The following is a 15650-nucleotide window of genomic DNA, read 5'->3' as shown; positions in this document are numbered from 1 at the left end:
TCATCTGCTGATGGGCACTTAGGCTATTTCCAAATCTTAGCTATTATAAATTGTGCTGCTATGAACATAGGGGGGGTGTATATATCCTTTCTGATTGGTGTTTCTGTTTTCTTAAAAGAAGGAATTCTTACCATTTACAACAGCATGGATGGAACTGGGGAGCATTATGCTAAGCAAAATAAGCCAGTCAGAGAAAGATAAATATCACATGATCTCATTCATTTGTGGAATATAATGAACAACATAAATGATGAACAAAAATAGAACTATCCCTTATAGGTTGGACAGTGTCATAGAAGCATCGAACAGACTGTCCAACCTATAAGGGAAGGGTGGGAGTGAGGGGGTAAGAGATCAACCAGAGGACTTGTATGCATACATATGAGCATAGCCAATGGACACAGACGGAGGGGGGGGGGGCACATGTGCTGAGGAGTGGGGGCGGCCAGGGAGAGGTCAATGGGAGGAAAAGGAGACTTTTATAATACTTTAAACAATAAAATATTTAAATTTTAAAAAAAGACATACTATATAAACTTAATAAATTTATCAGACATATAACTTGAACATTGCATGTTAATCTACAGATGTTATCAATTAGAATGTCACATAAGACAAGTTGGTTGTTTTATGAAATTATTTTAATTAATATTTGCTTTCTAGGAATTTTTATAATCTTCACCCAAGGAAATGTTTATTCTTATTAATTCTTTTTCTTTTCTTTTAAATATATTTTTATTGATTTCAAAGAGGAAGAGAGATGGAGAGAGAGAAACATCAATGATGAAAGAAAATCATTAATAAGCTGCCTCTTGCACGTCTCTTACTGGGGATCAAGCCACACTCCAGGCATGTGCCCTGACCAGGAATCAAACTGTGACCTCCTGGTTCATAGGTTGACACTCAGCCACTGAGACACACCAGCTGGGCTCATTTTTTGTTTTAGAGAGAGGCAGAGAGAGAGAGAGAAACATCAATAAGCTGCCTCTTGTACCTGCCCCAACCAGGGGTCTAACCCTCAACCTATGTGCCCTGACCAGGAATCAAACCTGAGACCTTTTAGTGTATAGGATGATGCTCCAAGTAATAGCCACTTGACCAGGACAACTTTTTAGGATTTTTGAATAATAAAAAGGTATACAGCATGGCTGGTATGGCTCAGTGGTTGAGCATCAACCCATGAATCAAGAAGAGATTGGTTTAATTCCTAGTCAGGTCACATGCCTGGATTATAGGCTGGATTCCCAGTAAGGGGAGTGCAGGAGGCAGCTGATCAATGTTTCTCTCTCATCAGTGTTTCTCGCTATTCCTCTCCTTTCCTCTGTTTCAAAAATATCAATAAAATCATACTTTTTTAAAAAAAAGGTATATAGAATATGCCCTAGTTTTTAGAGAACTTAATGTGTGGTTGGAGAGAAAAATGTTTACTAAATAATTGTGAAGGGAGGTAAAAATGAAAAATATGTACCTTTTTGGCTTTTTATAGGGATTCATAGACTATTATTTGTCTTTAACAACTGTGAAGGCATGAATAAAATTTCAAATCATCCAAATAAATATGCTACTATATAGAAAAGCATGGTAGTTAAATATTACTTATTTTTAAGGTCAAGAGATATAATCTTGATGACTTTCTACATTTTAATGATTTTTAAATATAAATTTTAATTATTGAAAATAATCATCTGCTCATTAGAGTATCTATAATCAATTATTTTATAAATTTGTGTTTCTCACTTAAGTGGATTTATTTTCCAAATTGGTTTTCTATTTTAAATTTTTAGCATCATTTGTTGAGCAAAATACTGAAGAGACTACTGTGAGCCAACTAATAGTTTTCTTACAACTAATCTACTGTATAAATCTTTTCTTTAACTTGTTAGATAATGTTTAAGCATTTTTACTAGTTATGTTTATGAACTAGTTTATGTTTTATGAATTCAGTGTTATAATAGCAAATAATCCTATTAATAAAAGTCTGTGTCCGAAACCGGTTTGGCTCAGTGAATAGAACGTCAGCCTGCAGACTCAAGGGTCCCAGGTTCGATTCCGGTCAGGGGCATGTACCTTGGTTGCGGGCACATCCCCAGTAGGGGGTGTACAGGAGGCAGCTGATCGATGTTTCTCTCTCATCGATGTTTCTAACTCTCTATCTCTCTCCCTTCCTCTCTGTAAAAAATCAATAAAAAAAACCACCAAAAACCTGTGAGGTCATCATGCCCTCACACCAAGATGCCCACATGCTGCAACCAGCGATCACCAGGAGACTCTGTGCGTTTGCAGGTGGGTGGGGGCTTGACACCGCATGCAAGAACTGGTGGTCCTGTGGCTCCACACGTTGTGGAAGCAGGACCCCCAGCTCCAGCCTACCTCTTGGGGACAATCTATCAAAGAGCCCGGATGGGTGGGCAGGGCCTACCTCTTTAGGGCGATCAATTGTGGAGCTCCCACACTGTGAGAGGGCACAGGCCAGGCTGGGGGATGCACCCCCCAGTGCACGAATTTTATGCACCGGGCCTCTAGTAAGTAATACACCCCTGTTTAAAGAGCTCTTCAGGTATTAACTCATATAATATAGTCTCACGAGCCTCATGTTCACCCCATTGGTGTGCTCCCTCTTTTCAACTTTGGGCTGTGGGATGGTCAACCACAGTATTCCACACTGAACAAATAAGATCCACAGTTTATTAGTTACATAGGACTCACAGGAGAAGAAAACATGCAGGGCTATATTGAGTTTTCACTCAAGAGTGAACATTTGGGTGCTGTGGGAGAAAGGCTTTGTAGAATGATGGGGGTGAGTTACCCCCGGGGTTCCTGTGGGAAGCTATATTGGCTTGTTTGAATAATTTCATAGGCTGGTAGGGAGCTGAAACCTGCTACTGGAGGATAAACAGGAATTTTATCTGGTCCTTCTGATGATAAGGATGATTTTAACTAGTGCAATTGAGGCAATAAGTTTTTAACTTTAATGTTAATCATCTTAAATTTAAATAGCTACATGTGACTAGTGGCTACTATAAATACAGCTAAAAAAGCCTCAAGGGCTTACTTGTTGGTTTTGGATTTTCATAGAGACAAAACAAGGCTTATGATTTAAAAGCTGTTGTATAAGGTTCAGCACTAGTATGATCAAAGCCATTTGCTCCCCAGAATAAGATGTTAGCTCTATACTAAACTAAAAGAAGAGAGGAGGTGTGGCAGTGTTCTTCAGAACCAGTGCAGCGGCAGGTTATTCACTTACAGAACAGCCGTCAGTTATTCACGGCTATTCCAGTTTGGGTTGTTTTGTTTTACATTAGGGAAAATTGGCAGGAGAAAAGTGAAAATAGGACCTTATTTTGTTTTATGCTTCGGATTTTTTACATTTTTCACATGTTGTCTTCTCAAAGCCTCCAAGCAAGAGGGAAAGCCAAGACCTAATATTGATATTATTCTCAGTTGTGAGAGGAAAGTATTCCTCAGCCAAGAGAAACTCTTATGGTTGTTGAAGGGTCTGGTCTGTTGAAAGGATGACAGAGATTTAGTTTGGTAAGAGCAATGATAGGATTTGGCAACTGTTTGAATGCAGACTCCTAGGATAAGGAGTCAAGGATAGCTGTAAATTGGAGCCAGAGTTACTGGGAGGAGGTAGGAGGAGGAGGACAGGGAGGGGGTGTGATTTTATAACTTATAGAGGAGAGCAAGCAGGAACAGCTGGTTTGGGGTAGCAGATTAGTTTTAGATATGTTGATTTGAAGGTGCTAGTATTACAAGCAGATGTTGTCACACCAGTTCAGTATGCCCAAAGCCAGACCAAAAGGCTATGCTCCGAGATGGATATAAAAGATTGAGGGGTCAGTTGTATGGCTTGATCATTTTCATATCACACATCCCTTTTTTCTCCTTTATCCTCTCTACTCTCTTCTCCCAATATAGTGACTGTCACACGATTCAGTAGAATTTCGTGCAATAAAAGTGGTAAGCCATGGAAGAGACACTTGAGAGAATGACTATTGATGAAAGAAACGTAGGGAACATCTAGGGAAAGTATAAAAGTGGCCGAAGAAGTGGAGTGGGTGGTTCGGTGCTATGGAAGCCCAGCACGGGGGGAGTTGCACAGGAAGAGGCAGATCTGAATGGTGGTGGGAGGTGAAGAAGGCTGGCGATGACACCGCTTCTCAGCTGGGATCTGAAGTGGGCGCTTACGTAAAAAGCAGGAAGTAGTGGTTGTCAAGGGCTGGGGGAAATGAGGAGTTGTTGTTCAATGGTATAAAATTGCAGTGAGGATGAAAAAATCCTAAACATCTGTTGTATGACACTGTGCTTACAGTTAAGAAGACTGTACTGTACATTAAATTGTTAAGAAGTTAGACCTCATGTGGGGTTTTTACCATCATTGTTTAAAAGGGACAAAAGAGAGGGGGGAAATTCCTTGATATTTTTCTGGAGACTGTAATGTGAGTAGAAAATTGAGACAAGGATCCTCTGGAACTGATTTTTTCTTTTTTTTTTCTTTTTATTTTCCCCCTGCATTGCTCCTGTGTGGATTCACTCTTAGTTTGAGAGGATTTCTGCAATTACATTAAAATGCTTGGTTATGGGATTGAGTAGGAGTAACAATCAAAGCAATAACTCTGCAGAGCTGTCACTTAACAATTCAGAAAGGCATTTTAATGCCTGAAGATGTGATTTTAAAAGTAAGTGGAGCATCCCTAGCTGGTAGAACCTTCTGCAATGCCAGATGGAATCATCTGCCCTTTCCTGTACAGTAGCCATAGCCACATGTGGCTGTTAGGCACTAGAATTGTGACCCATGTGATTGAGAAACAGCATTTTAAAAAAATATATTTTTTTTTATTGATTTTTTACAGAGAGGAAGGTAGAGGGATAGAGAGTTAGAAATATTGATGAGAGAGAAGCATCGATCAGCTGCTTACTGCACACCTCCTACTGGGGATGTGCCCTCAACCAAGGTACATGCCCTTGACCAGAATCGAACCTGGGACCCTCAGTCTGCAGGCCGACACTCTATCCACTGAGCTAAACCAGCTAGGGCGAGAAACTGCATTTTTAACTTTATTTTAATTCATTTAAATTTAGTCACATGTGGCTGATTGCTACCATATAAGGCAACACAGGTCAAGGGACTTCAGACAACTATTGTAGTTGGAGTATGAATGAAGTAGAAATTCAGTCCTAAACATTTTGGATTTGAAATAAAAGCTGAAGAAAGGAGACCAGAACTTCAGCTTATGATATAAAAGTGAATCTTTTGGATATGACACAACCCTATTTCTTTTGTGTTTGATTTATCAACTTTAAAAAGTTGATAGAAAGTATGTGGAGAAAAGAAACTTTCAGTAAAATGAGTTTATAGTAGGATTTATTAGCTGCTTGGTCATTTTTTAAATTTTGTTTTTCACCTTCATATAAACATCCAAAGCAACCAGCTGACACAGTGTCTGAGTCCTCACCAGAAAAGGTGCTCCTTACACAGAAGCAGGAGCTAGGCTGATCTTTCCAGTAGTGATGCCATTTCAAAAGTGCAACCCAGGAGAAGGGTACAGGATGGTGAAACTTAAAAATAATGTTAGTTTTTCCTTCTCTTCAGTATCTAAACAGCTCTTAGGTCAGGCCACATCATCTCTCCCTGGGCTGTTTCAGTAATTTCCCAGCTGTTTTTGTGCCTTTGTGTGTTTGTGTGTGTGTGGGGGGGGGGGGGGGTTGTGTGTGTGTGTGGGAGACATTGGTGTGGGGGGCGGGGGGCCCAGGGGCTACATCACCTCCCAGAATTATATTATTGAAAACAGATCTCGTCCACAGATCTGCTTAAGAAATTTTACCTCAAATCAATTTATAATAAAAAGTTTCACACACATTTTTGGATGTTGTTTTTCACTTTTGTAGTTAATGGGCTAAATGGACATTTATTTACTCAGCTGAAGGAAACAAACTTCGTAAAATTTGTTCAAAATGTTTATTTATTGATTTGAGAGAGAGATCAATTTGTTACTCCACTGATGGGACATGTAACCTTGGCATATCTGGATGACTAACCAATTAAGCTACCCAGGCATTTTTGTTAGTATATTGGCAATAAGAACTTTAACTATATTTATAATTCAAACCCCATAAATTCACATCTGGGAGTCTTCCTAAAGAAACTAGCCTAAATACCACAAAATATGCCCCTTCAAATCTCTTTGAACAAAGCTATGCAGGATAGCATTATTTATAATAGTGAAAACTGTACACAACTTTAATATTCAACAGCAGGGAAATAAAGTAAATTGTAATTGCTAAAATTATGTCTTCCCATATCACTTTGTGTATGCATCCACTGTGGAATATATCATATGCTATATACAGTTAGTTGTATGCAGTTCTGCCCATCTAACTATTCTTTGTGTTCCCATTGTGCCGAGCACAGTGTAAATGCTTAATGAATGTTGACACAAATGAAATTTTGTTTCAGTTGCTTGTTAATTGGTAAAAACTAAGAGATGTTCTTATAAGTGCAGTAATTTTCAGTACTCTGAAAATGTATTTCAAATGCAAACATCTTTTATTCCAAAAAATATTTTTGTAAGCAAAATAACAATTTCAAACATTTAAAGGTAAATTTAAATGTGTGTGTATCAAATAGTAATTTTTATAAACAAATCACCTTAGTAGTAAATCATTCTGCATCTTCAAATTCCCTTTGTACACTTTTATTTTTTTTCTTTGTATTTTTATGAATTTTATGTATTTTTATAAATGTAATTAAAAGATTCCACTTGCCGAAACCGGTTTGGCTCAGTGGATTGAGCATTGGCCTGCAGACTGAAGGGTCCAGGATTCGATTCCGGTCAAGGGCATGTATCTTGGTTGAGGGCTAATCCCCAGTAGGGCGGGGCCAGTAGGAGGCAGCTGATCAATGTTCCTCTCTCATCAATGTTTCTAACTCTCTACCCCTCTTCCTCTCTGTAAAAAAATCAATAAAATATATTTTAAAAATAAAAATAAATAAATGAAAGATTCCATTAACCTTCCTATTGGCATTTTTCTCAAATTTATGATTTGTCCTCAGAATCAGTTTCTCTGACTACATTGTTTATTTGAAATGATCAATTGTAAAGGAAATTGCTTTTTACATAATAGTGAATTAGGCTATATTAAATGGAGAGAATTTAAATTTTTACTTTCTATAACTTCCAGAGAGTAGCAAAGGGAAGAAATCTGTTCTTTTCTTCGAAGTTATTTTTCTGGGTAAATCTTGATTCTGGTTGATGTAGGCAAGAAATGCCAATATTAAAAATTTGAAATTACTTATTTTTACATGGAGTCCTCTAATGTACTTGACCAGTAAATTGAGATATAGTTGTCATCACTTTATAAATATAACATAGATGATGCCTAGTTCTTTCTGAGAATGTAGCAGTTTAAGATTATCATTATTTAAAATATTTATTTCTATAGAACCCTGAAATTTAATGATGGTTTTGTGCCAAACTCATCAGGGCAGCACCCTGTGATTAAAGATCTGATTAAGCTCTTTAAAAAAATCATTGAATGCCTGACTGCCTACTTTTGCCAACTTGTATGGTGACTGCTTCCTGATTAAGTAAGGGATTTAAGCCACTATTTTGGGTTTGGTAGGCTGTTTGTAAGGAACAAAAAGACTCGGATGACTTTGTGCAGAGCTAAAGAAGGAGGGAGGAAGGGAGAGAAGAGAGCTATGATTAGGCTCTAGTGAATCCATGGAAACTAGTGGTTTTCCCCTTCGAAGCAGACATGGTTGATGCTTACTCTGGTGCCTCTTCATTATTCTCTCTTTGCTCCTGCTTCTGAGCACTATTTGTTCCTCTTCATCAGGTTACATTGCTTTTGTACGACTCCAGTGCTCTGGAGTGACTTCTAGTGTTCTGGAATCCTCCTGCTCCAGCTAATTAACCTCAACTGTTTAGGCAGAACTCTTTCACCAAGGCACCTATGGCTGCAGGTCAGCTTCTATGTTTATTGATCTAATCCAGCGATTTTTCAACCGCTGTGCCGCAAGAATTCTTAAAACATATATCTGACTATTTCATCCAGGGCACTGACTTCTCTTCCCCTAGATTGTCAAGAAAAAAAATAACAACAGCCAACACCATAGCTATCCAATGTGAATGAATCAGTATACCTTTTGTTGTCAGATCGGCAAAATACATTTTTTGGTGTGCTGCAGAATTTTAGTAATTAGTTTATGTGTGCTGTGAGATAAAAAGCATTGAAAATCACTGCTTAGTCAGCTGTGGCCATACAAGAGATATTGCCATCCTCAGATAAGAAATATCACCTGGAGCTACCTCCTCCATTTAGACGCTTCCTGAGGAGGGCTTAGTGACTCCTAACGCTTAATCCACTCTCTTCCGGTTCCCATGCTCTGTAATTTCCCACTCAGTGTTTATAATCTTTATAAACCATAGAATAGTCCCTATTTTTTTCAGCGCTTTAAAATATTATTTGTATTATAGAAAATTAAGTGGCCATTTCTCCAATCTCTTCTCCTAAGAACTTCAAAGCCAGAGGGCCTCCCTTGATTATTCCTGTTTTTTTCCATTTGCCTATGGAAAAGGAAGTTACTTACAGATAATCACACTTACATGGGAACACCAATATATTTTTTAATTAAAAAAATTAGCCGAAGCCGGTTTGGCTCAGTGGTAGAGCGTCAGTCTGCGGACTCAAAGGTCCCAGGTTCGATTCCGGTCAAGGGCATGTACCTTGGTTGCGGGCACATCCCCGGTAGGGAGTGTGCAAGAGGCAGCTGGTCGATGTTTCTCTCTCATCGATGTTTCTCTCTCATCAACATTTCTAGCTCTCTATCTCTTTCCCTTCCTCTCTGTAAAAAATCAATAAAATATATTTTTAAAAAATTAACACAATGATTTGAAACATAAATAATCGAACAGATCAACATGTCATTGGCAAGCTACCAGTTGTTAATACTAAATAGAATAGCAAGTGTAACAATAAGCATTCTTGCATTCTCCTATTTCTTAGGTTAAATTAACTTCTACTTCTCCAAGTTTTACATTTTTCTTACTTAAACCTCAACTTTATCTTTGATATAATTATTTCTATTTCTTTTTAAAAACCACACAGGTCAGGTCATTCATTGCTTTGGGAAGTTGCATGGAATTTAATTCTTTGAATTTAATCTTTCCTTTAGCTTTCAATTTGAAGTACTACTTAGGAAGGTTTTTATTATGAAGGTTGATAGTTTTCAGTCATGTCAACTATGGACTAAAGTCTATGGCTCTGTAGAATGTGCCTGAGGAAGTGACACTTTGGAAGCCTACTGTGCACGCAGCATTGGTTAGGAGCTGGCCCCATTATCTTATTCATCCAGTGGCTATATAGGTTTTTGTTGATCCGAGACCTAACACTTTGATTTTACATAATTCTATTTTAGTACTTTAGCAATAAAATTTAACTTTTCTTAGGAAGTCATCATTAATACATAAAACTTTTCTTTTAAAAACAGGATAAAAGAATCAGAGTATCTCAGCCCTTGACAAGAGGACCAAGTGCCTTTATTCCAGAGAAGGAAGTAAGTTTGTCATAAAGTACATGAAAGTGTGATGAATAATAATTATATCAAAGAATATCTCCATTTTTAATATGGAAGTAAATGTGTTTTGCTCGTTTCTTATTTCTATGTCAGAAAGCTACAGAAATATTTTCTTTTCAAGTTCACTTAAAATATTGTGTGTAATAATCTGCCCAAAATAATAGTTATTATTAGTAAGATTAGAAACAAATTTTAACATGTTTGATTTCAAATACAACTTTTCTGAGCAAAGCTGCTAACAGTCATAAAATTTAATATTAATCTAAAGGTTTTAGGTTTTAAAATGGCCACTGTCATGTTGATTATAGTTTACATAAAGATATTTTGAAATGAAAAAGTAAATTTCCCAACTAAACCTGTTAAGTTTCCTTATTAAACTATTTATTAAACAAAACATGGTATTACATCACTGGTACTTATTATTTTCATTTGTTTCTAAGTCTTAACTGTACAAAATGCTAGAGTTCCTGATAAAATCTATACCTTTGGTGAAGGTGGGGAGTCAAGTGGTGGATGCAAGAAGGAAAAATTGTAGAATGACACAAAGGAGATTAAAATCAGGACAGGATTTGTGCCCGTTATGTGGGTGTGCATCTCTATGAGGATCACAGCAATGTGCAGGACCTTCTAGATTCCTAGATGTCTCTCAGATACATGAGGGCTAAGAAACGTTTGGGAACCACTAATTAAGGAATTTTTCTCTGCTTCAAGGGGTTATTAACTCATACTGAATATGGTTATATATACTGATTCACTATGTATTGCAAAGATAGCGTTTTTCTCAAAGCACCAACATAATTCCCATATTGTTCTGAAATTAGTCAACAAATATTTATAGAGCATCTATTTTGTGCCAGACATTGTCTTAAGGGATGAGTGGAATTCAAATAAGACATCCTAGGTCATTGCCAAAGTTGGCAATTCCTTTACCTTCATTTCACCTTTTTAGTGACCTTGCCATTTAAATGAAAGATAACAGTAATGTTTTAGGAGCTCAGTGACTATAGCTGACCTAGGTGGTGGCCATGCATTAGAGAAACTGCTGTGCTAGCACCTAGTTCCCTCATAGAGCATAAGTGTTATATATAAAGACTTCCTGAAAGAATCACTTTCACAGTATGTGTTTGAAGATAATCTGATCTGCAAAAGCCATCACTGTTTTCAGGATCTATTGCATCATATGAATCATTTGTTAATGTATGTTAGACATCACTTAACAGAAGAAACTTCTGCTGGGGAAAACAGAACAAAAACAACAAATAGTAGTATACTATCCCTAATTATATGTAGTTTATCAGGATCCTATTATTTTTAATAATCACTTGGTCCCTATAGTTAACAAAATGGGGGAAACGGGTAAATGAACATATATTTTGGATTTCTAGTGAGCCAAAGTGAAATTGCTTTTTTTACACCATTGTAATTAGCATTTCCTTGCAATTTACACTTTTCAAACATATTTTCTTTGAGATTAAATTTTTCTGTCAGTGGTGCCTTTTATATAACTTCCTTTAAGAAGAGACTGTGGAGCCAGCCCTATAAGTTAACAGGATTTCTTATGAGCAGTGTGGGTCTTTGGAAAGACAGTTTGGCCGTTAGGAAATCTGTTTCCAGATCAGGCTCTGCTAATAATGAGGTGTGTGAGCTTGAATTTAATCTTGAATTTAATACAAGGAATACATTCTTCTTAAGTCTAGAACTCTAATCTAAAATCAATAAGTAATGAACCAATACTAGAAATAGCATCTCATGCCTATTCATTCCCACAGAGCTGGGGCCTTCTACAAGGTGCTAATAAGCTCTTTACACCTGCCAAGCCAATTCTTAGTGTGATGCCCAACCTGTCATTGTGTATAAAACTATAGTACAAATAACCTACTGTTGAGTAAGCTCTATTAATTCCCTATGATGGAGGATGTCCATTTTAATAACTTACCTTGATTTTATAATTAACATGATAGACTCAAAATAGGAAGACAGTATTATCATGTTATTAATTTTTCAATTAACACTTCCCTACAAATTATCATATTTTCCTTAAAAAGACTTCAGAAGGCCCCTTTTTAATTTTGAAAAACAAAAACAAGCAAAGGATCAGACGGAAAATACTTGTCTAAAGATAAGGTGATTAAATAACTTCATAGGCTATTGACATAAAATTATGTATGTAATCAAATGCCACTATTTTTCCTCACCACAAATTGGTGTGACAATGGCCACATATGTGGGCTCTGAAATATTTGCCTTATGTTCCTGGCAAAGCAGATGGAAACTTCTTTTCTCCAATTTCATAGCTGTGTGTGTAATGTTTGATAATTTGACATTTGTTGTTTAATAAATGGTGGCACCAGAGCCAAAAATGAGTGGTGCTTTCTTTTTACTTCTGTTTCCCATATGAGCAACTGTGTAATTCCAGCATCTGTTAATATCAAAAGAACATTCATTTGCTTCAGTAGTGGCATAATTTATGTAAACCAAGGATGTGTTTACTTCTCAATAATTATCTTGTATTGGGTTTCTTGGTTGTAAGGTTGCTCAAGCAAACACATCGGATGAACGTACTAACTTTCTTGTGGAAGAATACTCTACATCCGGTCGCCTGGACAACATCACCCAGGTCATGAGTCTGCACACCCAGTACCTGGAGTCTTTCCTGCGGAGCCAGTTCTACATGCTGCGCATGGACGGCCCCCTTCCTCTCCCACACAGGCACTACATCGCAATAATGGTGACTGCGCTCACTCTTCCTTCTTCCCTTAGCATTAGGAGTGTGGGTGTGTGGAACTAAGTATAATTTTAAGGACATAAGAATTTAAGAAGGCTGCGGCCTCTTGGATACCAGGCCCCTTGGGTATATTCTGAATGCTTTAAACCACTTAATGTACTGCAATTTTCTCATTTAATTTTCACTAAAATCATCTTCTATACTTACTCTCTTATGATTAAAGATGCTTGTAGGGGCCAAAGTAATATCCCACACGTTTTGTTTTTGCTCTTGATATCTTGTTTTTATTGTTAGAATAAAACCAGTTTGTGACATTTTATTTAGTCATTTTATACATGAAAATAATTACTATTTTGGCTAAGAGGAAAGTATCAGTCTGCACCAATGGAGGTACTCTGGAGAACAGAAGAATTCTTAAGTGAATGATAATACTTTTAAGTATAGTGCTTGGCACTAGTTAACTAGTTAATGTTTGTAGGAGAGAATTATAAATTGGGGTATTAGGCAGCAGGAATGAGAAGGGTAGAAGGAAGCAGCATTATAGTTGAACTGTTACCAGAGAAAAAGAGGAATGAGTGTGATGCAAGTGCTTTATATTTGGAGATTTAGACCAGCTGGGCTGACAGAGCTAGCAGAGATGGCCAGAGGTTAGCAGATTGGTCTTACCAAGTTTACTTTGATTATCTTGTTTATGTTCTCACTGTAGTTTTAAACAAACAGAAAATGTAGCATTCTGTGTTTTATTGAATGATGAACTTGACTAAGAATGTAATTATAGCTTAAGGTTTTGATGACAGTAAGGCTGAAAACAGACCTAGAGTGGTCATAAACTAAGAAAGAAATAAGATATAGAAAACAGAAAGAATAGAACAACACAGTTTTGCAGAGGAGCCCTGAGGAAAGGAGCTGCGGCAGTTTGCTGTGTGTGGATTTATCTAGTTTTCAGTATCACGGCTGATTTTGGCTTCAGAGGAAGGAAAGGGTCAGTGATCTTCAGTTTTTTCTCAGTGGTGTGCACAGATAAGACTGATGTCACAGTTATACCAAAGGCAATAAGAGAATTACCCAAATTACAATAGAATACATCCTGAATTGGTAGGATACAAGTTAATGAGATTTTATTGTTTTAAATACACTACAGTTGATATAATTTACCAAAATGAAACAAACACGTACTTTCTTCCCAAAACAAGAAAGTAGCTTTTAAGTTGACTGGCACCAATTCCTAGATGAGGAAGTGACTGGCTTTGTGTGACAGCACAAGCATCAGCTTCCGGTATGGATTCAAGAATCTATGGCATCGCTCTGATGCAAGTTCTAGAAGGATGAATATTCTGTAAGACAAGAATTACTGGCTACAAAAATGATTAATTCCATTTATATTTCTGTTTAGAAATAGTAGAATAAGACTTTACAATGATGTTTTATTAACTCTTTGTATTTTAGGCTGCAGCTAGACATCAGTGTTCTTACCTAATAAACATGCATGTGGATGAATTCCTAAAAACAGGAGGTATCGCTGAGTGGTTGAATGGTTTGAAATATGTACCACAAAGACTGAAAAACCTTAATGAAATAAATAAGCTGCTAGCACACCGACCCTGGCTGATCACAAAAGAGCACATTCAGGTACCGGGGATGTTTCTTTGAAATAAAAAAGATACTTACTAATGATTCCAACTGAGTAGTTTTCTAGTTAAGTATTTTGCTTAAGACTCAATATTTAAAACTTGCGTATATTAGGAACTTGAAAAATAAAATAGACTATTAATATATGTAGAAAAATAAATTTAGGAAGTCAGTGGGTTTACTCTAAGTATGAATGAATGCTTCTCTTTGAGTAATCAATCATTAGCTTGCACAAGTGCTTTGAGTGGCTATGAGAAAAGCAGTGGGTAGAAAAAGAAAATACACAAGCATGATAGGGTACCTGGGGTCTAGTCTCTCCTCTGCTACTCACAAGGTTGTGACCTTCAGTAAATTAACTTATTTGGGCCTCAGTAGTTTCCCTGCTATAAAATAAGGGGCCTAGATTACATGAGTTCTAAGCTCTTTTCCAATTCTAACATTTAATCATTTTAAGATTTTCACAGAATGGTTTTACAAATAAGAAGTGATTTGCCACCTGGTGTGTGTGAATGTTTAAATGCCTGAGATGGTATTTAGAGTTGTGATGGACTAAAGCACTTGCACTTCAAAAGGACCTTTCATCAAAGGCCAGCAGGGTGAGGTGGTTATAGAATATTTTTAACACTGTGAGGGGCACTTAGTAACTACTAATAAATAGGAGCGATCATCTAAATTATTAGCGATACAAGTCTAAGGCATTTAAAATCTCTGCTTCTAATGCATTGAGATGTCCTTTTGAAAAAATATTACTAGATTACATTTTTGTTATTTGTTAGTTATACTCACTTAATTTTTGTCAATCTGTATATGCTCCGATTTCAATTACGTTTGGGAATCACTGAAGAACAATGTTGTCCTGATGCTTATGTTCTCGCTTTGCAATATGATCGTTAGATAAAGGAGTCACTCATTATTTTTATGTCACTTGTTAATTACTTTGTGTCAGAAACTCTGGTGGGTCTAAAAGGATGGACACTGCCCTAGGACCTGCTTGAAGTCTAGAGGAAGAGAGACAGTGATCACAGCGTAATAGCGTATGAATGTGTGAGTAAAGAGAATTGATCCCGAGGTTTCATGAAAGAGGTCACATCTGAGCTATGGCTTGAAGAATTAGTGGGAGTTTTGGAGTAGAGGAGGACATTCCAGACTGAGAGCAGAGTATGGAATATTATGATATGCTGGAAAAGTAGATAGCAACTTTAGTTACTTAAGTGGAGAGATGGTTATGAAGAAAACATAAATTCTAATCTAATAGGATAAGGACTAAAAAGAAATAGAAAATAGCTTCAGGAGATTGTTTGAAAAAGAAATCAGATTATAATAAATTTTTAAAAAGTGAATATGAGGTGAGAAATTTGAAAGACGAATATTGGCTATCATTTTAGGTTTACTGATAAACCTGCTAAAACTGACAAAAGCATTGTAAATTTTTATCAATCCTTTTAGAAAGCTCTTTGGCAGTATTATCAAAAGCCATAAAACTATTAATACCCTGTGCCCTAAAATTCCTTCCAGGAATTGTTTCTAAAATAATAACCAAGCTATAGCATGAAGCTATAGTAGCAAATAAACAACAATAATTTAGAAGCAATGTGTATGTCTGATAGTAGGACATGGAGAAGTGGTTCTGTACACTCACTCCTAGACAGTGTAGCCCAGGCTTCAACGTTAATGTAAAACTGTCGCCTTTGAGAAATGAATGTGTCAAAATGTGAA

At 36.8% G+C, this 15650-nt stretch overlaps 1 protein-coding gene across 3 annotated transcripts in view; it reads left to right on the top strand.

Annotated features, from left to right (window-relative positions):
• SESN3 (sestrin 3) overlaps positions 1–15650 on the top strand; it is a 58281-nt gene that overhangs the window by 20687 nt on the left and 21944 nt on the right. For all 3 annotated transcript variants that reach the window (XM_045577830.1, XM_045577829.1, XM_036427574.2), the window contains exons 2-4: positions 9494–9559; positions 12111–12308; positions 13752–13934. In XM_045577830.1, coding sequence (XP_045433786.1) covers positions 9494–9559; positions 12111–12308; positions 13752–13934 — 447 coding nt within the window. The remainder of the gene's footprint in view (positions 1–9493; positions 9560–12110; positions 12309–13751; positions 13935–15650) is intronic.

The sequence above is a fragment of the Pipistrellus kuhlii genome, unplaced genomic scaffold, assembly GCF_014108245.1.
Source record: "Pipistrellus kuhlii isolate mPipKuh1 unplaced genomic scaffold, mPipKuh1.p scaffold_m20_p_9, whole genome shotgun sequence".
NCBI classification, from domain to species: domain Eukaryota; kingdom Metazoa; phylum Chordata; class Mammalia; order Chiroptera; family Vespertilionidae; genus Pipistrellus; species Pipistrellus kuhlii.
The sequence above is the reverse complement of the archived record's forward strand: the minus strand, read 5'-3'. Positions and strand labels throughout refer to the sequence as shown.